The following is a 24,575-nucleotide window of genomic DNA, read 5'->3' as shown; positions in this document are numbered from 1 at the left end:
TAGGAGTTGTTCTTTTTATTGGCCCTGGGAGGCTGGGCCACTGGAGAACAGGGATGATCAGCTGTAGCCGTTTAAGGACCTTAACTTTCTCTGGGGAATGACTTTCATAACTCTTTCTCACCAAGATGTCAGTGATGATAATAGCCAAGTATAGGGCTCTCCAGGGGGGAAAAGCCCAACTAAATGGTGGGGAATTTTGGCATAGTTTAAGGTGAAGTTGCTAGTTCTGAAGGCCTTGGAGTCTTCCTGAAGCCCTAGAATACTGTAGACAGCCACAAAATTACTTCTGAAATTAGAAAATAACAATGTTGTGGTTAGTTGCCATTCAGTTGATTCTGACCCATGGCGACCCCATGTGTGCAGAGTAGAACTGTACTCCATAGGGTTTTCAAGGCTGTGACCTTTCAGAAGCAGATCACCTGGCCTTACTTCTGAGCACCTCTGGATGAGCTGGAACCAACAACCTTTCAGCTAGGAGTGTAGCGCTTAACTGTTTGTGCCACCAGGGACTTCTGCAAATAACAAGAAACACTATCTAAGGACCCCTCACCTGATGGAGTGGAAGTATCAATGTTCGGTGCCCTTCTGAGATGACAGAGAGAAAGGAAGACTCAGCTCCTGCCCTCCAGGGACTGCCCTCAGCCCACCTGGCAGGATGAGGAAGAAGCTCCACTACAGGGCCCCTTCCCGGGACTCATGGAGGTGGAGATGCCTGAGGGTGGGTGTCTTGGCCCGCTGACCCTCTCTGCCCACCCTCCCCATGCTTTGGGGGTTGGGGGAGAGGAAATTGCTGCCTGCGGACCCCCACTGTGCGCCTGGGAAAGCGAGCTGCACATCTTTCCTGAGTACTGTGTGCCAGCCCACATAGAGGCCCCTGTGGGACACCGCAAAACAGCTCCCACCAGGGCAGGGGGTTGCCCACGAGCCTCGGGATCCCTTTACCCAAGGTTTGCTGAAGCTCCTGAGGGCAGCCCTTGCTGACTTCCCATGCTGGGTGCCCACCTTCAATGCTCCCAAAGCCCTCTATTAGAGGGCTCTGGGATCGCACTACTGTTTGTTTGCCTGTCCCTTGACCTTGGCTGAGCCCTCTTCGGGCCCGGGCCCAGGGGACCTCAATATATCCCCTCTGCCTCGCCTATCATATGAGCTCAGTAACTCTCCACTCACTAGTGAACTAGTGAGTGAGTGAGTGAATGAGTGAGTGGGTAGGTGAGTTACCTGGCTGCCAGGGTGCAAATCTTCCAGTGAGGAGGGGGAGGCCTGCAAGGGTTAACCGGGAGCCTGCCTGTGGTCTGAGGTAAGCAGGGAGCGTATTTGTTCAGGTAAATAAGGAAGGATTACTTATAATGGGAAATCAAGCCCCAGCCAACTCTTCATCTCCCGGCTGCCTGACTTCCTCCCTGCACATTCCTGCACTTACCGTCGTCTACACTGCCCTGCAGACCTGGTCCCCCCAGTCCGCTGCTCCTTTCTCTAAGCTCCTGGGGGCTGGGCCCTGCCACAGCACCAGCAGGTGTCTCTGGGCTGGGAGCAGAGGGCTCCCTACAGGACGCCCAGCCCTGAGACCTCAGAGGGCCACCCCTCGAGGGTGGCCAGGCCTCCGGCGTCCTACCCGAGTGTTGCCTCTGCCCCCAGCCCTGCTGGCCTCTGGCCCCCCTGGCCCCCCAGATGCCCAGCTGAGACACAGCAGTGGCCCAGGCTGCCCACACCTCCTCCTGGCCCCTGAGGTTGGCACTGCAGCAGACGACTCCTTGGGCACTGGGCAGCCAACGGGTAAGTCTGGTGGGTGGCATGGAGGGTCCAGCCAAGGGGCTTTCCCCTGCCAGCTGCAGGGATGGTGAGTAATTGAGAGCAGGCCTTGAAGGTGCACTTTGCAAGCTCAGGCCTCATCTCCCAGGCATCCGTGATCGGGTTCCTTCACCCTCAGAATCCCCTACCTGCCCTCTGAAAGGCGCCCACTCGGCCTCCCTGGGCTGCCCCTAGAGCCTGGGTTAGCACCCTTGCCTGGCGAGGCCTGGACCTCCCGGGTCTGCGATGACCCCCTCAAGGCTGCACATTAAGCCCAGCCTGTCCACCTGAGCAGTGGCAGCTCTGCAGGTGCAGAGCCGCGGCCCCAGTTCTGCTTGGCTAGCGAAACACAAGCAGCCTTTCTGCTCTGCTAGTGGGGCTGCTCTGCCAAGGGAAGGGGCCCCCTGGTGACTTGAGTGGGCAGGAGGCCTGGAGGCTCAGGGCCAAGGCTGGAGTTCCATCCCAGAACCCAGCGGCTGGGCTGAGCAGCGGTGGGCACAGGAACCAGGTGGTCTGGGGGAGCTTCAGGCAAACTTTGGCCAGTTGGGCACCCTGGAGAAGCTGAGGACCCATGGGCCCAATCTGGGAACAGGAAGAAAGCAACAGTTGTGATGGGGAATCCTTTAAAGACTCTCATTTCCAAGATTTGCCAGATTCTTCCTGTGGGCATAAAGCGAAGGGGGTGGTGGGGATGACAGGGGGGAAGGCTGAGGGGCCTGGGTGACTGGGGGTTCCCCCAAGGCTGGACTGGGAGTGTGTGTGTGTGTGTGTGTGTGTGTGTGTGTGCAGCGCTCATGTGTGTTGGGAAGTGGGCAGGCCTACTCCCCACCCTGCCAGCCGGGCCCACCTAACAGCCCCCACCCAGGCCACAAGCCAAGAGTGACCTGTCCCCTTTATGATGGTCATAGTCTTTTTCCTCCTTCTTGGCCAAGGCTGGGCCTTGGCCTCATTTCCTGCCCCCACCTCCCCAATAAACAACTTTGCGGCAAACCCCAATCAAGCGGCATCTCCCCAGCACCAGCTGTTCTGCTGAGTAACAAAGCAAACAGGCATTTGAGCTGCCCCAGGCCCGAGCGGCAGGCAGGGCTTGCGGGGAGATTCCATCTGACGGGTGGGCCTTGGCCACAGTTCAGCCTGGCCAGTGGAGCTTGCCCCCAGCCCAGCTGGGGGAGGGGCCAGAGCCAGGGACTTGCTGCTTGGAGTCTCGTCACCCTAAACTCACAAATTTGAGGGGTGGGAGAGCATCCTCAGAGCTTCCAGGAGACTAAGGTGTGGAGGAGGTGGCCTCTCACTAGTTAGGGATTCTCCCCTTTGAGAGCCTTACTATGAATGGACAAGCATTTACACTGTACCAGGCACAGTGGAGAGTTCCAGAGCTAAAAACTCAGTTCCTACCAGACATCTTTATTGAGTGTAACCAGTTATAAAGCTCTTTGGCAGAAGTGACAGCATTCAGTTTTTACAAGGACCCTCTGAAATAGTCAGGGCCCAAGGCTTTCTATCCACCCAGCCTGAGGGAAAAGGGCTGCATCCAGGAGGTGCTCAACTGATGCTCAGAAAGTGTGATGCTGGCAGTAAGTCGAAGAACCTGGAAAATCCACTTTTGAACACTGAGGTCACTGCAGGTACAAAGTTAATAGCCCTGAAACAATTAGAGAACAATTTTGTGCTAAATGGCTTGGTGCAGCTTGAGTGGAACCTGGGGAAGTCAGTTCAGGCTGACCGGGAGACAAAGGCCTTCTGGGTGGATGACAAGGGCCTGTAGTACCATAACTCATTGCTTAATCTTGGGCAAGTCACTTTTCCTCCCTACACTTGCACCTCCTCATCTGTGAAAGGAGAAGTTGGACAAGATGGCCTCTGAGGAACTTAAGACTTATTAAAGGAAGCTTCATGGATGAGACAGCCTGGAGTGGGGCTTTGAAGTCTGCATAGGAGTTGGTGGAGGCAGGATGCCTGGCTGGATTTGTCTGCTTTGCAAGCCTGTGTGCTTTCCCAGCCTTGAGCCCTAGGCTTATGTGGGGTAAAGGGGTGGGACAGGAACTCTGAGTCTGGCTCCTCCTAGGGGTCAGGGATGGGTATGTGAGGCCAGCAGCTGTTCTGGGCTGGCCAGAGAGCTAGGTGACCCCAGGGCAAAGGGCCTAGGCCTCCTGTAACATCATCCTCTCTTCTCCCGCAGATCCCACCGTTGGGCCCACCCTCTGCCTCCAGCTGCCATCACCACCTGCATCTTCCTTTGTTCTCATTCCTCACCCATTACCTTTCCCTCCCCCCTTCTCCAGCACCATCCCTCATCTGCTCCCAGGTGCCACCATCTTGCATCCTCAGCCCTTCATAACCCACAAAGGATCCGCATCCACAGTCCCCCTCAATCTTCACAACTTTTTTAAGACATGCTCTTGACAGCCTATTTAACAGATGGGACAACCGAGTTTCAGAGGAGGCCAAGTTATTTGCCCCGGTCCCAGAGCTAGAGAGCAGGGAGTTCGGGGCTCAAACTTGGTCTGGGATGCTCCTCCCTGCCCCAACCTTCATCCCATTCAATGCCCCACCTGGAGCCTCAGCCAAGTGAGTGCCTGTCAAGTGGAACAACTCTTCCCAAAGCAAACTTTGCATAAGCCAAGTTGCCCTGGGCTCTTCCTGACATTTAATGCCAGGCTCCTTCTCCTGTCTTGTTTGCATGCTCTCTGCCCAGCCTGGGGCGGGGGGCGGGGGTGCCAGCCCGAGAGGTGCCCCCTGTCAGATTCTCCTCTCCCACCTCTCAGTGGCTGGGCAGGCCCTCCAGACCGGGGAGAGGGAGGTGATCCTCTTCTTCCTTCCCCCCTGAACCCTTTCTCCCCCTGCCAGGGGCTGAGTGTGACACTGCTGGGAGGCTGGATAGGGCCAGGGTCTACCCAGGAGCCTAAGAGGGTGAAATGAGGTCTGTCTGGGCACTTCCAGAATCAAGGTAGCCCCTCCTTCTCCCTCCAGCTCTGAGATTGGGGCGAGGGGGCTGGGAGCCACTGCCCAGGCTAGGGTTCCAGCACCTGGGACTCCTGGTGTGGGCCTAAGCCTTTCTGCTCTTGGGGCAGCAAGTCGCCTGAGAGCTGCTGGGATCCAGCTTCTCCCACTCCCATTTCCTGTGCCTCCCTGGGGCACCAGGACAGGAGGGCGATATGTCCCTGCTGACACTTCACCTGAATAACCCCCTAGACCAAGAAAACAAACTGGTTGCCATTGAATTGATTCCAACCCACGGCAATCCCATGTGTTAGAGACTAGAACTGTGCTCCATAGGGTTTTTTGGGCTGTAACCTTTACTGAAGAAGCCCTGGTGCACAGTGGTGAGGTGCTCAACTGCTAACCGAGAGGTCAGCAGTTCAAACCCAAGCTCTGCAGGAGAAAGATGTGCCAGTCTGCTTATGTAAAGATTTACAGCTTGGAAACCCTATGGGGGCAGTTCTACTCTGTCTTATAGGGTCGCTACGAATTGGAATCGACTTGACAGCAACGGGTGTGGTTTGGTTTGGTTTGGTTTTGGTTAACTTATACAGGAGCAGATAGCCAGTTCCCTTCTCTCTCGGAGCAGCTGGTGGGTTTGAACTGCTGACTTTTCAGTTAGCAGCTGAGTGCTTAACCATTGCACCACCAGGGCTGCTTTAATAACCCCCCAGTAGCCCTAATAACCCACCCCAGCAGATTTTAGTCTTTTTTGAAGCCATTTCTGTTCTTCGCTTCTCAGGACAGTTCACTCAGGACTTTTACCATCTGCTGTGACACTGGAGGGCCTTCACTCTGTCCTAATCCCCTTTCCAAGCCCCAAGACATGCTACCTGGGCCAAGGGTTGAGGCTCAGGCAGGTTTCCTTCCCCAGCCCATCAAGTTTTACAGACTCATCCATGGAGTCAATGGTTCCTGGCTCTGTGCCGGGCCTGGAGGAAGCTGCAGAGGTGGGGAAGAGTGCGGTAAGAGTGACCGACGTGTGCATGCACCTCTCGAGAGATTGTAAAGCCTTTTCGTGTCACTGTCCTGCCCTGCTATTTCAAACCCCAGAGTCACAATTGTCTCTCAGAGTCCCCCCTTCACTGATGAGGAGGCTGAGGCTGAGAGGACTAGTCACAGGCAGAAGCAGCAGGACCTGGGTGAAATCCATGGATCCTCAGGCCCTCGAGGACCCCGCTACCCACCTGGGGCGGGGCCATGGGGAGCAGGACACCCATGAGACATCACAGCCCCAGCTGAGTAGCAAACACTGGAAAATGTGGCATAAATGAGGTGCTGGAGGGGGCTAGAGGAAGAAGCTGCTGCGGCCTGGCCCTTCCGAGGAGGGTGTGTGAAGCTGGGTCATGAGGGGTGGGAAGACTGAGCTAGCTAGCGAGAAAGGAGTGGCAGTCATTCGGGATGGGGCTGTGTCATGGTCACAGGTCATGGAATAGACAGATGGCGGAGGCAGAGCAGTTGAAGCAGGCTGGTTCTGGAGTGCTGAGAAGTGAAATCTATTTACGCATAGTATATGCTCAATAAAGGAGCCCTGGTGGCACAATGGTTAAGCACTCAGCTGCTAACCAAAAATGCTGGCGGATTGAATCCACCAGAGACTCCATGGGAGAAAAGACCTGGTGATCTTCTCCCACAAAGATTACAGTCTAGGAAGCCCTGTGCGGCAGTTCTACTCTGTCCTGTGGGTTGCTATGAGTCAGAATCGACTTGACAGCACACGACAACAAAAACACAAGCTCAGTAAGGGCTGAATGAAGGCACACATTTCAACTTCTGAGAAGCCTTGAAAGCCAGCAGGATCTGTACTTGGTATGGTGGGAAGTCGGGGTTCTGTCATGATCCGTCAGCATCACTCATTCCAAGCCTGAGGCTCGTCTGGGCTGGGGGTCTTGGCTGACTGGAGGACGTGAGGAGGAGATGTTACTGCTGAGGGTGGGAGCAGGCCTGCTGGGTAATTTGCGAGGTGAGGAACAGTTTGGCTTTTTGCTCTGCTTGGTCAGAAGGGTGGGCTAAGTCCATACCCTTTATTCTGCTGAAAATGTCAGCCTTGAACTATATCTCTGCTTGTAGGGGAGCCCACGATGGCCACCTCCGGTCCTCCCCTATCACTTTTCCAAGTCCCCAAGGTCAGGCTAAGGGGTGAGATGGGGGCCATGGGGCCATAGAATCCAGGCAGGACCCTGGCTGGAAAAGTCCTGGGAAATGCCCAGACCCTTGGAGTACAAGGAGGAAACTGAGGCCCAGAGGTCCAGGGTTGCCCTGGGTCTCACACATGGTGGGAAGGGGCAGGAAGTAAATCCACACATGCAGGTACTGAGAGGCCTCGAGCTCTTCTCAGGCCACACCCCCTTTGGAGCAAACTCAAATACAGGAGTGAGCTTGGAGGGTCAAGGTGGGTTCCTGGACCTCCAGGCTACAGGTACCCATGCACTCTAGACCCTACCACTGCGGCCACTATGGGGCTATGATTTTCAGGGATTAGATCAGCAGGTGGCCTGAGCAAAGGCAAAAGGGCAGGAGTGGTCAGCATATCTGAAAGGTGCCAAGTCCATCAGCATATCTGAAAAGAGGGTGGATCTCAGACTTGAGTTCAAATCCCAGCTCAGCCACACCCAGACACGTACCTCAAGCAGGTCACAGCATCTTTGTCTGCCATGTGGGCACAATACTGGCTGCAGCAGGGGATGGCTAGGAGGGTCCACCGAGGTGACTTATTTAGTTTGGGCTTCACCTTGTCCCAGAATGGTTTGGAAGCAGAGACAGACGGAGGGCATGTGTGTGGATGCCAGGAGTTCCTGGCAGTGGGGAGCTCATGGTAGCTGTAGCTGGTACAAACATGCAGTCAGGCTCCAGCTGCCTCAGAGGACTGTGGGAAAAGCAGGCTAGATCAGGTTTCCTTGATGCTCTCCCCTCCCCTTCCATTTCCTGTGCCCATCCTCCTGCTGCCTGGCCTGGCCCCCTAACTCCCTACCCACCCTCCTATCCCTACATAGCCTCACTCCCATTCCTGTATCTCCCCACACACTCCAGCTCCTGAACCTACTGGCTGGCTCCCCAAGTTGAACCTCCCCTAGAGCAGGGGCTCCTGGGAAAGTCAGGTCAGTGGTCTGGACAGGCCTGGGATCTGGGAGGTAAGAGAAGGCCAGGGAGTCTGGAAGAAACCCACCTCCCTTATTCTCATGCTAAGCACAGGACAGGCAAGGCATCTCTCAGCCCCCCTCCAGGAACCCACCTCTCTTCTCTCTGCCCTTGGAGACCCTGGGGGCAGCAGGTTCTTGAGATGCCCACAATAGGGTGCTTGAGAGCAGGCCAGGATGCAATCAGCCCAGGAGCCCTTCCTGACAACAGGGTGGTCCGTCCAGTGGGGAAAGGCCACCACACTGGCTGGCGAAGCATGGGCAGTGGGAGGAAGCCTGGGACACTACAAGGCAGGGTCTGTCCTGAACTCAAGAGGGAGCTGGGAACTGGGGCAACTAGCCCAAGGAGAATGGAGACACCAGGGAAGGAAGAGTGTGGGAATGTGCAAGGGGGACCACAGGTTCTGAGGAGGCTCCAGATACCCTCAGGCCCAACCTCAGGCCCTAAACACAGTGCCTGCTTCTCTTGGGTTCTGCTGGTTTGAAGAGCAATTTTGAAGGGTGAAGGAGCTAGGGTTTGGTGGGAGGGTAGCAGCTGTCTGTCCCAGAAGAGAGGGGGCAAGAGGAGGAGCTTAAGGGTGAGACCAGCCACAGAGGAGGGGGGAGACTGGGCTAGAGATGGGAAGGGTTCAGAGAAGGCAGGCAGGCAGGTCATGGGCAGTGGCCTGGGACTCCCTGTGGCCTTGGGCAGGCCTGGGTTCTCTCCAAGGTGCTGACCAGCTGACCTGGGGGCAGGCCTGTGCAGCCCCTGCCACTCGGCATGGCTCTTGGCAAGTCCCAGTTCTACCATCACAGCCTCCTGACTCCAGCCCACTTAGAAAGCCCAGAGGTTTGCATGGAGGGAGGGAGGGACTGCAGTCAGGGTGGTGGGCAGCTGCGGGGAAGCTGGCTCTGTCACCCCCTTGCCCACCCACTCCCGCTCAGTGTTCCACTTACTGGGGCAAGCCTGCAGCCAGGATCCCAGGCTCTGGGCAGGGCTGGGAAAGGGTCTCAGCACATTTAGCCCACACCATAATCCTCCCAATAGCTACCTTCTGGGAGCCTGTGACAGCAGGGTATAGAAGACGGGCTCCAACCCCCAGGACAGCCCCGGGGCTTAGCAGAGAGCTCCTGGTGACTTGATTCCCTGAAGCTGTGGTTTCTGGAGGTCTCTGGGAATCATTCGCTGGTGCCAGGTGGGATGAGAACCTGGGAGGCAGGGAAACCCAGGAGCACATTCCTGGCTCAGAGGGGTAAGGGCAGTGCGGGGAAACAGCTGCTCTCAAGCTTTAACTTTGGACTCCTCTGTCCTTCATCTGCCTCCCTAGGGGAATGGGAGGCGCTGAGAAAGGGGGTCAGAGGTAGCTAATCCCTCTGGCTGCCACCCCACCGATGTGGCTCTGCCTCTGGGCCTTGGCCTCCACCAGCTGTTACCAAACTTTCTTTGTCTGGAGTGGGAGCCAGAGCCTCCAGGGCAGGAGGGAGCCAGGATTAATCCAGACACGTGGCTTAATCCAGAAAAGATCAACTCGGGGTTTAAGAGCTGAAGGCATTGCTCAGGAGACAGGCAGCCCCTTGGGCCAGGCCTGCAGAGGCTGCCGGGAGGGCTGGGCCTGCTGTCCAAGGATTGGGACCAGGCTAATGCCGGGCTTGTCCCAGGACCCTGGGCCTATGGAGCAAGTAGCCTGAGGGTTGGGATGCCTCTAGTCTGGTCCTGGTTCTGCTGTGTGACCAAGGCATGTCCCTGCCACTCTCTGAGCCTTGGTTTTCCCAGTGCACATGTGTCACCACGGGTGGATAACCACTATGAATTCAATCATGGGCTGAATTGCATGGTACAGACCAGAGTGAGCGGGGAAGTTAGGGGAGGGAGGTTCTGGGGAAGGCTTCCAATGAGGGGAGGGCTTACAGCTGAACCATGATGAGAAGGAAAAGGCACCTTGAGCAGTGGGACAACAACACAAGAGAAAAATAGCCTTGTTATGTCCACAGCAGAGGGGCCAGGGGAGAATCACTGTTCTCATTAGAGTCTGGATATGAGGTCACCATGTCAATCCTGGGGTCTGGTCCAGACCCTGCCAGACCCAAAGAAGGAGTCCCTTCCTCCCTTGGGGCCTCAGTGTTCCCATCTATAAAATGATCACATAATATATGGTTCCCTTCCAGCTCTGATTATCTGGCCTGCATAGGATATGGGTTCAGAAGCCTATTGGGATGCAGTAGGGCAGGCAATGGGGAGCCATGGGACATTCTTGAGCACAGGGGTATGTGATGAAAAGGTGTTGGAGGGAAATGAGCTTGACAGTGAAGTGGAGTGAGTGGCCAGGCAGCAGGGATAGACTTGGGAGGATCAAGGGGCCCAGTGAAGAGGTGGGCAGGACCCCGGGGAAGAAGGGGCTGACCAGAGCAGGAGGCTCGGGGGACTGTGGTACGGTGAGCAGCCTTGCGCTTGGCCAGCTGGAAACCTTAAATACAAGCTGCATGACCTCTCTGAGCCTCACCGTCCACATCTGCAAAATGAGGCTCGTGAGTCCACGTCACTCAGTCTGTGGGTATTCCGGGGGTGATAAGCATGATGGCCCTGGCGGGGCACCTGTCTCATAGTAAGCACTCACCATGCGGTTCCCTCTTCCCTCCTGGATGTGGAGGAGACGCCACTGTTGTAGGCTGGGCACACTGGCCCCTGACTCTGATCAGCACACCAAGGTCCCCCCAGACCTGGGCCGCACAGTGGTGTGGAGCATACCCCACCACCCCTGCCTGCGGACAATTGGAACTTTCCTCCTGATGCAGGTTAATGATTAACTTATTTTTCACCAGGGAAGGCTTGGAGCTGGGACCAAGCCTTGGCTGAGTAGGTTCCTTGGCATTTAGGAGCAGGGTGAGGGGAAGCTGGAATGCAGGGTGTGGAGGGGAAGGCGAGAATTCTACCCTGGTGAAGGTGCAGTGGACCAGGCGTCGGAAGACTTGGATTCAGGTCACTTACCTTAACTTCCCCATCTGTAAGATGGGAATTAGAATAAGCCCTGTGCTACATCTCTCCCTGGTGAAGGGACAGACATGAGGGCTTCAAAGCTCAGTCAACAAATGTGTCAGGGACGTGTCATCACGTCTCAGCTGGGCAAACGTTGTCACCTGCTCTTCCTATTCATCCCCACCAAACCCTCATGCCACCCTGTTCTAAAACACAGCAGCTACCTCCCAGCTTACCAGGAGGCCATGAGGGAAGCAAGTTCTCCTGCTTCTTGGAAAAGCTTCTGTTTCCCTGGCATGTGGCCTGGGGTGTTGGCAGCGACCGTCCAAACGTGGCAGGCATGGGGGTTCTAGGGACGTGGATGGGCAGGAGGTAGGCAGAGGTGATGAGGGAGGTGTGGGGAGCTGGGGGGTGTCTCCAGAGGTTGGGCTGCAAGGGGTTAGGGTGTGGGCACAGGTTGGGGTGGAGACCCAGGGGCAGAAAGACTGTTGGCATAGCCTGGGTAAATAACCTGGGCCCACAGCACACATGTGTGTTTGCACAGAAGGACTTGAAATGATTCCAGGCCTGCCCTCTGTCCCCCGCAACCCCACTCCCTCCCCTTGGTCCCTGCCCATCACACCCCACCCAGACCTTTCCTTCCTCGTCACTTAAAGGAGCCCTTGAAAGGGAGACTTGAAATCAAAGGGCATTTCTCTCTGCCATGAGAGAGCCAAGGCTGCCATGTAAGGTTGGGAAGGTTGGACACTGCACAAGGCTGCCTGGCTAAGGGGGCAAGAGGGGGCTGAAATTCCATCTGCGCTTCATTCACTAAGCTATGCTATCCAGAAAGGACAAGTCACTTTCCAAGTTGTACAAAAAGTGTCGAATGGGCTAGCTGCAGCCCAGGAGAAGCTAGAGGCGACTTCCAAGCTGGGTTCTTTTCTTTGTCCCACCTGCAGGGGCAAATGTCAGCTACACACTGAGCTAAGCAGGTCAGTTTCAGGGGGTGACTTGAGATGGGTCGGGGAGACTCCCATCTCCTCACTGTCCCAGGTGGCACCATAAACTCCACCATTAGAGGGTCTACTGGTCCTCTGATTAAAGCCTCACCTCTTACTGGCCAGATGCCTTTAAAGCAGCACTTCTCAAACTTGATTATGCATCAGAATACCCTGAAGGGCCGGACTCTATAGCTCTGGGGTGGGCCTAAGTGTTGGTGCTTCTAACAAGTTCCCAGGTGCTACTGATGCTGCTGGTCGGAGGACCGCACTTTGAGAACCTCAGCTTTAAAATATCAATACCTCTGAGAAAGGACACAGGTTAACTTGCCTTAACAGCTTTGTGAGCTTTCCTCCTTTCTAAATGGTTCCCTGTATGTTTGGTCACCTTCCCCCAGTCCTGATTTATCATTGAGTCTTGAGCCCATGAATCACTGAAATACCCCAGAGGCCCCAACGTTTCAGTATATGTGCAATTCTCGTGTCCCCTCCCTCACCAAGACTGCACGCTCTGATTTGGGGTTCAGAGAAAAGGGCCTGGGAGAGGCAGAGCCTGGGTGACCCCCACAGAGTAAGGTCCCTAGTTCCTTGTGTTGCAGGCCATCTGGGTGCCTCCCAGGGGCCTTGGGGGCAGCAGTGAGGAGTATCTGCATGGCTGAGGGTCTCAGTTGTTTCCTGGAGCTGGGGCCTTCTCTCCACCTCCCACAGCCCAGGGAAAGCCAGCTTGTTGGTCAGCACGTGGGCACAACCTCGGGGCAGCTGTACATTCCTCTAGGGCTTGAGAGAAGAGTAGAGTACCTGGGAGCTGGGGTGGGCAAGAGGACAGCCCTTCTCAGGGGAGGAGAAGGTGCGACTGGTACCAGGGTCCCAGCCCTGAATGCAAGAGACAGGGGCAGGCACACCTATGAGTTTTGCTTACTGACCACCACCTCAGGAATGATACACTCTGAATTTATTCACATCCCCCAAACGGCCCTGTGGGAGGGAGATCTACCCCTCCCCCACACTTATTCCTCTCTTCCTTCACCTGGCTGGTGAAGATGATGGTGGCCTTCAGGATGCTGGCCTTCTCTCTTTCACCGTATCTTTCAAGGGCAGAATAAAAGAAAACAAGCTTTGCTACAGCAGGAAAAATTTAGGTTACCTATGGGATCCCTGGTGGCTCAGTGGTTAAGAGTTCACGCTGCTAACCAAAAGGTCAGTGGTTTGAATCCCCTAGCCACTCCTTAGAAACCCTATGGGACAGTTCAGCTCCGTCCTGTAGGGTCACTATGAGTCAGAATCAACTTGATGGCGGTGGGTTCTCTGAAGGAACTTCCTTCACAGGACAGTAGCCTGGGATCTGGGTGTGGGCCGGCTTGGGGGCAGAAGCCTAGATGTATCAAGAGCTCCTTTTCCAGGCCTCAGTTTGCTCATCTGCCAAGTAGGGCTAATCACACCTTCCATTGTGAGGACTGAATGAGGTCAAGTACCTCAGAATGTTGTTTTACGCACACTACATGTGCAGAGATTTGCTGCTCTCAGCCAACCTGGCTTTCCTTGGGGAGTGACAGAACTGTTCGTTTACCCTCCTGCCCCCACTTGCTCACTGTCTTTCCCTGTCTGCCCAGCCCTGTCCCAGCTGCCCAATGACCTGGAAGCCCCTGACTCTCTCCCAGGCCCGGCCACTGCCCATTGGGCCACTCATCCCCGTAATCAGCTTAGCGGCCCCCATGGAGATAGGGAGGCAGCCAGAACCTGACTCTCCTCCCTTCTTTACTTATGCAGACGCAGCCACCAGCCTGAGCAGCAGCGGCATGGGCAGTGCCAGCCCGGGCCTGAGCAGCATGCCCCCTGGCCGCCTCCTGCTGCCCTCCGACGCGGTGTTGCGGACAGGCCTGGAGGAGGCAGCAGCAGGGGCAGTGGGGCCCGACAGACGAGACTGGAGCCCCAGTCCGCCTGCGACACCTGAGCAAGGCCTGTCCACCTTCTACCTCTCCTACTTTGACATGCTGTACCCCGAGGATAGCAGCTGGGTGGCCAAGGGCCCCGGGGCCAGTGCTCGGGAGAAGCCGCCTGAGGAGCCTGAGCAATGCCCAGTCATTGACAGCCAGGCCCCAGGGGGTAGCCTGGACTTGGCACCGGGCGGGCTGATGCTGGAGGAGCACTCGCTGGAGCAGGTGCAGTCCATGGTGGTGGGTGAGGTGCTCAAGGACATCGAGACGGCCTGTAAGCTGCTCAACATCACCGCAGGTAAGCCCCTCTGGCATGCCTGCCTCCATAAGGTGGGGTGCAGGCAGGACTGAGGTCGTTGGGGTGGGTGAGGGCACTGCCTGCTGGGCTGTGGCCACTCTTCCCCCTAGCCTCAGGCAGCCCCAGGGATGCTGGCACTTCTACGCATACTGTCAGCCCATAACACACGAGCTGTGAGCCTGGCCTAGAAGGTTCTTACCCATCTACTTGGTAGGTGCTGGATGAAGTGAAGTCAATCCCTACACTATCTGACCCACAACCTCCCCTCAGCCTCAACTCTGCTCTCCCCTTATTCTCTCTGCTCCAGCCACACTGGCCTCCTGGCTGTTCCTAGAACACTCCCACCCCAGGACCTTTGCACCTGATGGTCCCTCAGCCTGGAGGCTCCCACTGAGTCCCTTCGCTTTTCCTAGAATACTCCCATCTCAGTCCCTTCCCCAGAATATCTACTATGCTCACCCCTCAGCTTCTTCAGGTCTTGACTCTAATGGCACCATCTCAATGAGATCTTCCCTGACCCCATTATTAAAATTGCTGTCCACTCCGCACCTGCTATTCCTCTTCCTCACTTTACTTCTCTCATAGCACTTATTACTGTCTGACATGCTACACACTTTATTTGCTTATCTTGTTTACTGTCTGTCTCCCCAACTCGAATGTACACTCCACAGTCCTGGCATTTTCATTTGTTTTGTTCGCTGCCACATCCCCTGTTCCTAGAATAGTACCTTGCACATAATACCTGTCGCTCTTGAGTCTATTCTGACTCATAGCGACCCTATAGGACAGAGTAGAACTGCCCTAGAGGGTTTCCAAGGAGCAGCTGGTGGATTCGAACTGCCGACCTTTTGGTTAGCAGCCTGAGCTCTTAATCACTTCACCACCAGGGCTTCTTGCACATAATAGATGCTCGATAAATAGCTGCTGAATTACTTCAGCAACAAGCACTTCTTATATGCCAGGCACTGTCCTAGGACTGGGGAATTGAGTGGTGAACTCAACACAAAAGCCCCTATGTTCATGCAGCTTATGTTACGGTGAGACACACAGATCATAAACACATAGACAAATTCATCCCCGGCCGGGTGGTGATGTGGACTCCGGTGGGGTAGGGACATCAGGGGGCCAAGCATGGGTGTGACTGCCTGGCCTGGAGGAGTGATTATGGAGCTGACACCATGGATCCCTAGTCCCTGACCCCCCATTATCTCTCAAGCTTTGGAGATGCCCGGCCCCTCTCCCTGGGTCTCTGGGCCCTGGCATTTGAGCATCCCACTCCCCGTGCTGCTTTTACACGGGAAAGGTCTTCACGGATCCCCCAGGCGCAGCTCCTCCTCCATGTACTCATCTGGGCCCAACCCCCACCCCACCCCCTGGTTGGTGTTCCCACTTCAGGCAGCTCCCACAGATGCCCCAGTCCTCCAGGTTCCCAATTCCCATGCCAGCCCTACCCAGGAAGGTTTTCTCAGGTGCCTCTTATCCCACTCTGGGCTGGGAGGGGCCTGCTCCCTGAACAATGGGGACAGGAACAAACTGCTCTGACCTCAGGAAGGAAAATGGGGTTATTAAGCAAAGGCAGGCCAGCCAGCAGGTCACCCAGCTGGGGCACTGGATCAGACCACAGTGTTCACTTGCAGGCCCCGTTGTGCCTGCGCCCACCAGTCTGGCCCCCAGCCTGTGCCCTGCCAGGCTCACCCAGAGCAGCTCCCCAGGTGACATTTAGGACTGAGCCAGTGTCCTCTTCTCTCCCCTGAAGCCCATGGCTGTCCCCCACCACTCTGTGCCCTGCCATTCATTTATTCACCACTCATACTCTGAGCAGCGGCTATGCACCCAGCCTTTTGTTAGGTATTGGACAATAGTTTACTCATCTGTGAAATACAAGTGGGTGTTGGGAGCTGGGAGTTGTAGGACTAATTCCTGGTTGTGTTGTTCTCTGGTTCTTTGAAGTGCTTGGGGAGGGCAAGAGGAATCTGGGGAGAAGCTTGCCTTAATGTCACTCTGCCTTCCAGGCCTGCGCTCTCCCAGAAGGTCCTTGGAGGGCTGGGGGCCCCTGGGAGGACCTGAGGCCCCAGTGGGGTGGGGGATGCAGAGGTCCCAGGCTGCTCTTCCCTGAGCCAAGTTTGTTTTCAGGGACCTGTCTCCTTTCTCTCACTACCCTCTCTTCTTGGGCACCCCCTCCCAGATCCTAAGGTCCCAAGCTGCTCCCAAGCACCCCCCTCAAGGCCCTTTCCACCCCAAGGAGGGCGAGACCCTGGACCACAGGCTCCTCACAGGTGCCCCATCAGAGCAGAATGGGCTACATTTGGGGTGATGCCCTCACGCAGCCCCTGGAGCTGAGGGGGTGTCTCTTGCCCAGACCCTGTGGATTGGAGCCCTGGCAATGTGCAAAAGTGGCTTCTGTGGACGGAACACCAGTACCGGCTGCCCCCCATGGGCAAGGCCTTCCAGGAGCTGGGGGGCAAGGAACTGTGCGCCATGTCGGAGGAGCAGTTCCGCCAGCGCTCGCCCCTGGGCGGGGATGTACTGCACGCCCACCTGGACATCTGGAAGTCAGGTGAGCCAGGGTGTGGTGGGAGCTGCCCCTTGGGACTCTAAGCCAGGGACACCGAGAGGGACATCAGGCCAGGAAGCAGGCTGAGAGGGTACTCTCTCCCTAAGGAAGTGCTCCCTTGGCCCCAATCTAGGCTCTGTTCTGTATCTCAGACCCAGTTGCAGCCACCTCCCTTGATCCTGGGTGAACCCACCCAGCCCAACCCACTCCCAGCCCTGGTCAAGCCAATAGGACTGTAAGGACAGAGCACATAGTTCATTAAGAGGTTAGAGACTGAGAGGATACAGGATGTCAGAGTGAGGTTGGCCTTGGATGCTACCAAGTGCTGCTTCTTTTCCCTTTTGTATTTGTTTTTTTTTTTTTTTTTTCCTTAAAGAAGTAATGAGGTAACAAATGTACACGATTAAAAAAAAAAAGTAAAAAACACTGTATTTTTTTTCTACATACATGGTACCAGAGTATACATACTGTTCGCATATTCTATGCATATATAAGGTATATCTCTATCTATATCTATCTAAGGAGGCTTGGTGGCACAGTGGTTAAGTGCTTGGCTGTTAACCAAAAGTTGGTGGTTCTAACCCACCATCTGCTCTGTGGCAGAAAGATGTGGCAATCTGCTTCCATAAAGATTACAGCCTTGGAAACCCTGTGAGGCAGCTCTACTCTGTCCTATATGGTCGCTATGAGTTGGAATCGACTTGACAGCAACAAGATCAATCTATCTGTAAAAATGACGTGGCAACAGTGTCAGACCTCCTCTAACTTCACCAGGGTGGAGGAGAATCATTATTAGCATCAACAGCCCAAGGCTGATTCCTATGAAGTGGAGGTCAGATACACCACATCTCTCCAACCTTTTTACCAATTCTGACACTAGCCATCCCTCCCATGGTACTCTCTTCTTCTCTGCTTTGTTCGATAATTCCTTACAATGGCCACACAGAACTCACAGACCATTCTTACTGGGATGGGGTTTATTAGGGAAGTAGCAGTTTACAATTCAGGATCAGAAAAGACTCAGGATACGGTTCTTCGATCAGGACAGCCTCTTCTGAGCTGTGCCCGCAGGCAGGCCTCTCTCTGGCCCTCAACCCCTTGGCCCCTCGGCCTGGCCTCTGCCCTTCTTGTGCAAGTGTTACAAAGCTCTTTATCTCCGTCATTAAGTGCCCAGGGGCACCCCAGTCTGCCAGTAAGCCTCCTGCTTGAAGGTGCTCAGCTTTCTTGGCTGTGGGTAGGCAAGCCCTACTGCAGCTGTCTCTGGCCGGTCTCCTGGTTCTTGCCATCTTGAGCCGCTATCACTCTTGTTACTGCTCACCACCATCTCTCACTGTCTTCCATGTTACAACTCCTCTCTCTAGCTCCTGGGTCTAGGAGGTTCTCAGCACAGGGATCCTAAGTCCAAAGGACAAGCTCCACTTCTAGCTCTTCTTTCTTGGTGGTAGTAAGGTCCCCCTCTGCTCTGGGATTGGCTCTCTGTTAAGCCTAGCAGGATGGCAAAACTGACCAATCCTTTCATTAAAGTTCCATACACCTTATTTGCATGGTCTCACCCCTGAAGCGTCCCATACACCTCCTTTGCATTCTTAGCAACGCTGTTCAATCCCCTTAGTAGGCCGCAAGTACCTTATTTGCATAGACCCACCCAATCATTTTGTAGGAATCACAAGACCATGCATGTCTTAAAAACAAACCCAAAACCAAACCTGTTGCCATTAAGTCAATTCCGACTCATAGCGACTCTATAGGACAGAATAGAACTGCCCCATAGGGTTTCCAGGGAGTGCCTGGTGGATTCAAACTGCCAACTTTTTTTGGTTAGCAGCTGTAGCTCTTAACCACTGCGCCACCAGGGTTTCCATGCATGTCTACAAGGGCCGTATTAAGTAATTCACTGCACCGCACTATATATAATTTATCTTTTTTTTTTACATTCATGGTAGCAGAGTATACATACTGTTCTGCATTTGACAGTGTATCTTGGATATTGTTCTCCATTAGTATACATACAGCTGCCCTATTCTTTTAATGGCTGAAGCCAACCCCTAATGTTCAAATTGTCTAGATCCACCAGGCACCCATTGGGTGCTTTGGAGGAGGCAGTGCAGGTGGCAGTCAGTGCCAAGCTGAGAGTCAGCGGTAACGTGGGAAGAAGCTGAGCTTGCGCATCATCCCTGCCCCTCAGTGGCTGCCTCCCAACCTCTACTGCTTGGTCTGGAGGTGGGAAATCCAGGGAGCGGGCTGGTGGGCTGTGTGGGGCGCAGCAGGGACTGGAGGAGCTTGGTGAACTTGGCAGTGGAGGGCACTGAGTGAGTTGCTGTGTGGACTTAATTACCTTGAGTCCTCACAAGATCTGTGAGGTGTCATGGACCCGTTTCACAGGTGAGGAAAGGGAGCCCCACTGAAGCTCAACTTCTGCTCTCCTCATCTGAATGATGACGTGTTGCATGCAGGATCTCTAAGGCCCCTCCTAGCTCCAAAATCCTAGAATTTTCTTCCAGAAAGCAGCTCTGTATAAACAACTTGTCTTCCTAGACTGACAGGAGGGAAGGAGCCATAGGGACAAACCCCAGTCACAGGCAGCTTTCTGTGGCCCTGTGGTCCCACCCAAATGCAGATTCTGTAGGGTCTCTCCAGGTCCCCCAACCTCCTCTCCTTGCCCCACAGCGGCCTGGATGAAAGAGAAGACCTCACCTGGGGCGATTCACTACTGTGGTAAGCCCAGGAGACAGCAGGGAAGGGGCAAGGGTGAAGGGTCTGGGGTTGAGGGCTGGCCTTGGCTCCCCACTTACCTCCACCGTCCCTGCTGCCCAGCCTCGACCAGTGAGGACAGCTGGACCGACAGCGAGGTGGACTCGTCCTGCCCTGGGCAGCCCATCCACCTGTGGCAATTCCTCAAGGAGCTGCTGCTCAAGCCCCACAGCTACGGCCGCTTCATCCGGTGGCTCAACAAGGAGAAGGGTGAGCAGGGTGCCTGTGGGGGAGCACTGTTGGTTTGGGGGGTAGACAATGGGAATGAGCGAGCCCTGGGGTTGGTGGCAGAGCAAAGGGGTCAGAGGCTGGGCAGAGAGGTGGAGCTGCCCCTCCACCCTTCGCTCCAACATGCCACTATTACTGGATACCTCCTTCCACCAAGATCTGTGTGCAACTTTTGTCCATTTCTGTCTCCCCAGCCAGACTCCATCTTATTTCAGATCCCCAGCACCACAGCGCCCGGAACATAAAACCAATTGCCATCAAGTTAATTCTGACTCATGGCAACCCCGTGTGTGTCAGAGTAGAACTGTGCTCTGTAGGGTTCTCAATGGCTGCTGTTTCTGAAGTCGATTTCTTTCAAGGCATCTTTGGGTTGACTCAAACCTTCAACTTTTAAGTTAGCAGCCGAGCACGTTAATTGTTTGCACCACCCAGGGATTCCGCCCAGAACATGAAAAAAAACAAACTCATTGCCATCGAGTTGATTCTGACTCAAAGCAACCCTATAGGACAGAGCAGAACTGTTCCTTAGAGTTTCCAAGGAGCAGCTGGTGGATTCAAACTGCTGGCCTTTCGGTTAATAGCCAAGTTCTTAACCACTACGCCACCAGGGCTCCTAACTCAGAACACAGTAGGGGCTTAAAACTATTTGCTGAGAATGGGATGCAGTCTTTGCCTGCAAAATGCCATAGCTTCACAGGGGAGGCTAGACCAATGGTGTCCAGTAAGAAATACAATGCAAGCCACATATGTAATATTACATTTCTTAATAGCCACATTTAAAAAAAAATAAAGAGGTCTTTAGCAGCCAAAAAAATTTCCTAATAACCATGTTTAAAAAAAGGAACAGATGAATTGAGTTTTACATTTACATAAAAATGCGCTTATTTAACCCAATATATCTAAATTATTATAATTTCAACATATAATCAGTATAAATGTTACTAATAAGATAGTTTCCTAAGTCTTCTAAATATAATGTGTATTTGACACTTCTAAACCAAAACCACCAAACCAGTGGCAGTTGAGTTGATTCTGACTCATGGCAACCCCATGAGTTAAAGAGTAGAACTGCTCCATAGGGTTTTCTTGACTATAATTTTTACAGCAGCAGATCACCAGGTCTTTCTTCTGCAGCACCACAGGATGGGTTCAAACTGCCAACCTTTAAGTTAGTAGTTGAACACAAACCATTTGTGCTACCTGGGAACCTTGACCCCATGTATAAACCAAACCAAACCCACTGCCGTCGAGTTGATTCTGATTCACAGCGACCCTATGGGACAGAGTAGAACTGCCCCATAGGGCTTCCAAGGAGCTGTTAGTGGATTCGAACTGCTGACCTTTTAGTTAGCAGCCTGAGCTCTTAACCACTGCTCCACCAGGGCTCCCAACCATGTATAGCACCTCTCAATTCAGACTCGTGGCAGGAGGGTGTGGGTATAATGGTTTGAGGTCTCGGAGGATCCTAGGCCACAATGGCAGGGTGCCACCAGGGAGAGGTGTGACAGCTTTGCTCTCCACCACACCCCCGAGCCTGGCCCCTGCTCTGAGCAGAGGGAGGCCCTGGCACTGATTTCATGGGACTGACCTGTCGGTCTTGGTCTTTTTCCTGCCTGTCACCCCCTCCACCACTTGTGTTGCCGGCTCTCTTTAAACTCTCCTGCTCCCAAAGGCATCTTCAAAATCGAGGACTCAGCCCAGGTAGCCCGGCTGTGGGGTGTCCGCAAGAACCGTCCCGCCATGAACTACGACAAGCTGAGCCGCTCCATCCGCCAGTATTACAAGAAGGGCATCATCCGGAAGCCAGACATCTCCCAGCGCCTGGTCTACCAGTTTGTGCACCCCATCTGAAGGCTGTGGGTGGGCTCAGGGCCTCCCTGGAAATCTGCCCATGCCAGGCCTCCCTCCTGCCTGCCCTGCCTTGGCCAGACCCTGAGCGGTGGTGGAGAGGGCAATCTGCTGGCGTGCCACAGTCCAGGGCCAGGGAGGGGGTGGCCCATGCTCCCAGGGGTATAACAGTGCTCTCTAGAGCCAGGGACCCTGGGGTGGGCATGCTTCCCCCTCAGGCCTGACTGCTCAGCTGCCCAGGCACTGGGGTGGCCCCATGGAGGCCAGGACAGCCAGGGCTGTTCTCAGTGTTCACTGCTCCCCTGGGAAGGACTTCCCTCCAGCCTCAACCTCTGACTCCAGAATTGCCCGAGCAGAGCCGAAAGCCTACAGGATGGCAGTGACCTGGCCAAGGTCACTCAGCCTGTTTGTGGCCAAGCCAGGTCTCCTGACTCACAATCCAGTACTCTCTCTGCCACAGCCCACTGCCATCCATGCTGCACTCGCCTGGCATGGTGCCAGGAGAAGTTTGCATCCCTGAGTTGGGGAGCTGGGGGTGCCCCATGAATGGATAATAAAGATACTAGAGAACTGACATGTATGTCCCCCAGTGTCTGTACTGTGAATGGCACAGCCAGAGGCCACCAATGGTCAAAAGTGATGTGGTCACAGGGGCCTGGGGTGGTCCAGGGAGGCTGCCTGGGGGAGGTGGCATTGAGCCGAGCCTGAACAGAAAGGGACAGTTCATTGGTAGGAGCTTGGAGGAGAGAGGCAGTGAGTCCTCAAGTCCAAGGAGAGACAAGAACCCTTGGTTCAGGGGGGCAGGGCCACAGCTGATGGGGGTCCAACATTTAGGATTGGAGAGAAGAAGGGCCCTCCAACTCCTCTTGCTCTGCTGGGGGCTAAGGGGCTGACCCTCCTTACAGGTGGCACAGAGCCCTAGTCGCTGCTTGCCAACCAAGGGAACTGGACCCTGCAGTGGTGGTGCTCTGGGATGGGCTGTGGGAGTGGGCTTGGGGAGGACTGGTACTTCAGGCCCCCTCCTGGGGCAGCAGGACAGGGCGAAGACAGGTTGGCTGGTTTGGGGCCTCAGCGGCGCAATCCATGAAGCCGTGAGCCCTGTGTAGTGTGTGAGAGTGTGTGAGCGCATGATGGAGGAAGGGTGTGTGTCATGAGTATGTGTGTATGTGTGTATGTGTGTGCTGGGTGAGATGGGGACCCACTGCCCTCTCTCCTGGGCAAAGCACTTCGTGCTTCCTTGTGCATCCCTCCCCCTGGGAGTCAATGTAATTTATTGAGCAACTTGGGTGTCCCAAGGGCCTACCATGTGCCAGATGCTTCCACTACTTTTCTGTCATTAACTCTCCCAACAAAACCATGAGGTAGGGGTTACTCCTTCATCTTGCAGATGATGAAACTGAGGCTGGGAGAGGTTAAGTGACTTGCTCTTAGTCATACAGCCAATCAGTGGAACTGAATCCACATCTGTCTCTCCCCAAGGACAGGGTGCTCCCTGCCCCTCCATACCTCCTGCTTGGTGACGGGACAGCATCTCCATGCTCCACAAGCCTGGGCCCCTGAAGACAGGTTTCTGGGAGACAGGAGGGAAAGCCAGTGCCCCAGAACACCAGGGGTTAAGCCTTGGCCAGTGCTGCCTTCCTCTGCCTCCAGCAATTTTATTGTCTCCAGAAGCAAGTTTACTCCTGGCAGTGAGCAAACAACACCTTGGCATCTGTCAGTGGGACTCGACCAGGGTGGGGGAGGTGGCCTGCCCCAGGCTTGTGCCTAACTGGGCCCCTGCTGTCTACCCACGCCTGGGGAGAGGGCAGAATGGACCCCGGCCAGACCCTGGCATGGCTCTGCTGTACTGGTTTTGTCTCCAGTCTGCCAGCCCTGCCCCCAGCTGAGTCCCTGGAGCCACCTGCTTGCACACCCCCAGCTGGGCCTTGGCCTGGAGAAGCCTCAGATCTCATGCAGGGGATGGGAGGAGAAGAGGGAGATTAGGGCTATGGAGTGGGAGCTGGAGCCGATCAGGGGTGGGGGTGGGGTGGGGCAGCTCCCTACTGAGCGGATCTGCTGCACACGTCCTCTTGGCATGTCCCCCTAGCGAGCACATGCCCATCTAGTGACACCTTGTATGCTGGCAGCAAACTGCGAATTCTTCTTCCTCTTCTGCATCTCCCTGTCAGAATCCCACCTGGCCTATGTCTTTCCTGTACCGCTCTTCACGGGACTCCTGCATCCAGGGCTCCCCATAACTAAACGGAACGGCTTGCACAATAAGACAAGGCAGCCTTTCATCTTTATTTGAAGATTCCTCTGTTTGGTTAGAAGCAAGGGTTCAAACGGAGGTGGATTTTGAGGGGGTTAAGTGAGACGGAGCCCTGGTGGCACAATGAGTAAGCGTTTGACTGCTAACCAAAAGGTTGATGGTTCTAACCCGTCCAGTGGCTCCATGGGAGAAAGACCTGGCAAACTGCTCCAATAACGATTACAGCCTAGAAAACCTTATGGGGCAGTTCTACTCTGTCACATGGGGTTGACTATGAGTCAGAATTGACTCAACTGGCGCCTAAAAACAAGAAGAAGAAATGAGAAGGGGGAGGTGAATGTATTCAATCCAGGGTTTCAAACTGATTTGTTCTGCTTTTAACTCGAGCTGAGAATTTGTATTTCTAACAAGTTCCCAGGCAATGCTAATGCTGCTGGTTAGGGACCAGTTCTGAAATCACTAGTAGAGCAGTGGTTCTCAAAATTTATTATACATAAGAATCACCTGGGGAACTATACATAAGAATGACCTGGGGAACTTGTTAAACTGTAGATTCTGATTCATTATATCTGGGGTGGAAATGCAAATTTGAACGAACAGGTTTGAAGCCCTGATTCAGTCCCTGTCTGAACAATTCCTCCCTGCCCTGAGCATACCCTGAGGCTGGGGAAAGTAGTGGGGGTGAGGGACTGTCCTGTATTTGCTTTGAGTCATGGGTTTATGTCAAGGCTCTGCCTCAGACAGACATTTAACCAGATTAAGGGAGGCTGAGACCTAGGGTGGGAATGGGGGTGGGCTCACAGGAAACTGATGGCAAAGTGAGGGCTCGAGACGCCTGCCCTGCCGCAGAAGAGATCTAGCTGGGGCTGGCACT

At 54.6% G+C, this 24,575-nt stretch overlaps 1 protein-coding gene across 1 annotated transcript; it reads left to right on the top strand.

Moving 5' to 3' along the window:
• The first annotated feature begins 1,373 nt into the window (after positions 1-1,373).
• Positions 1,374-21,453, top strand: SPDEF (SAM pointed domain containing ETS transcription factor). The gene is made up of 6 exons (XM_004389832.1): positions 1,374-1,773; positions 13,605-14,069; positions 16,429-16,626; positions 19,291-19,338; positions 19,438-19,584; positions 21,275-21,453. The coding sequence occupies exons 2-6, from the start codon at positions 13,634-13,636 to the stop codon at positions 21,451-21,453; spliced, it is 1,008 nt and encodes a 335-aa protein (XP_004389889.1). The 5' UTR covers positions 1,374-1,773; positions 13,605-13,633.
• Positions 21,454-24,575: the final 3,122 nt, after the last annotated feature.

The sequence above is a fragment of the Trichechus manatus genome, unplaced genomic scaffold (assembly GCF_000243295.1).
Source record: "Trichechus manatus latirostris isolate Lorelei unplaced genomic scaffold, TriManLat1.0 scaffold00261, whole genome shotgun sequence".
Taxonomy (NCBI): Eukaryota; Metazoa; Chordata; class Mammalia; order Sirenia; family Trichechidae; genus Trichechus; species Trichechus manatus.
The sequence above is the reverse complement of the archived record's forward strand: the minus strand, read 5'-3'. Positions and strand labels throughout refer to the sequence as shown.

What these genes read in the sequence shown, in the direction of transcription:
- SPDEF (XM_004389832.1), top strand. Translation starts at nt 13,634, where the DNA reads ATGGGCAGTGCCAGCCCGGGCCTGAGCAGCATGCCCCCTGGCCGCCTC. An exon ending in GCTGCTCAACATCACCGCAG is followed by an intron (nt 14,070 to 16,428) that starts GTAAGCCCCTCT and finishes TCTCTTGCCCAG; the next exon opens with ACCCTGTGGATTGGAGCCCT. An exon ending in TGGGGCGATTCACTACTGTG is followed by an intron (nt 19,339 to 19,437) that starts GTAAGCCCAGGA and finishes CCTGCTGCCCAG; the next exon opens with CCTCGACCAGTGAGGACAGC.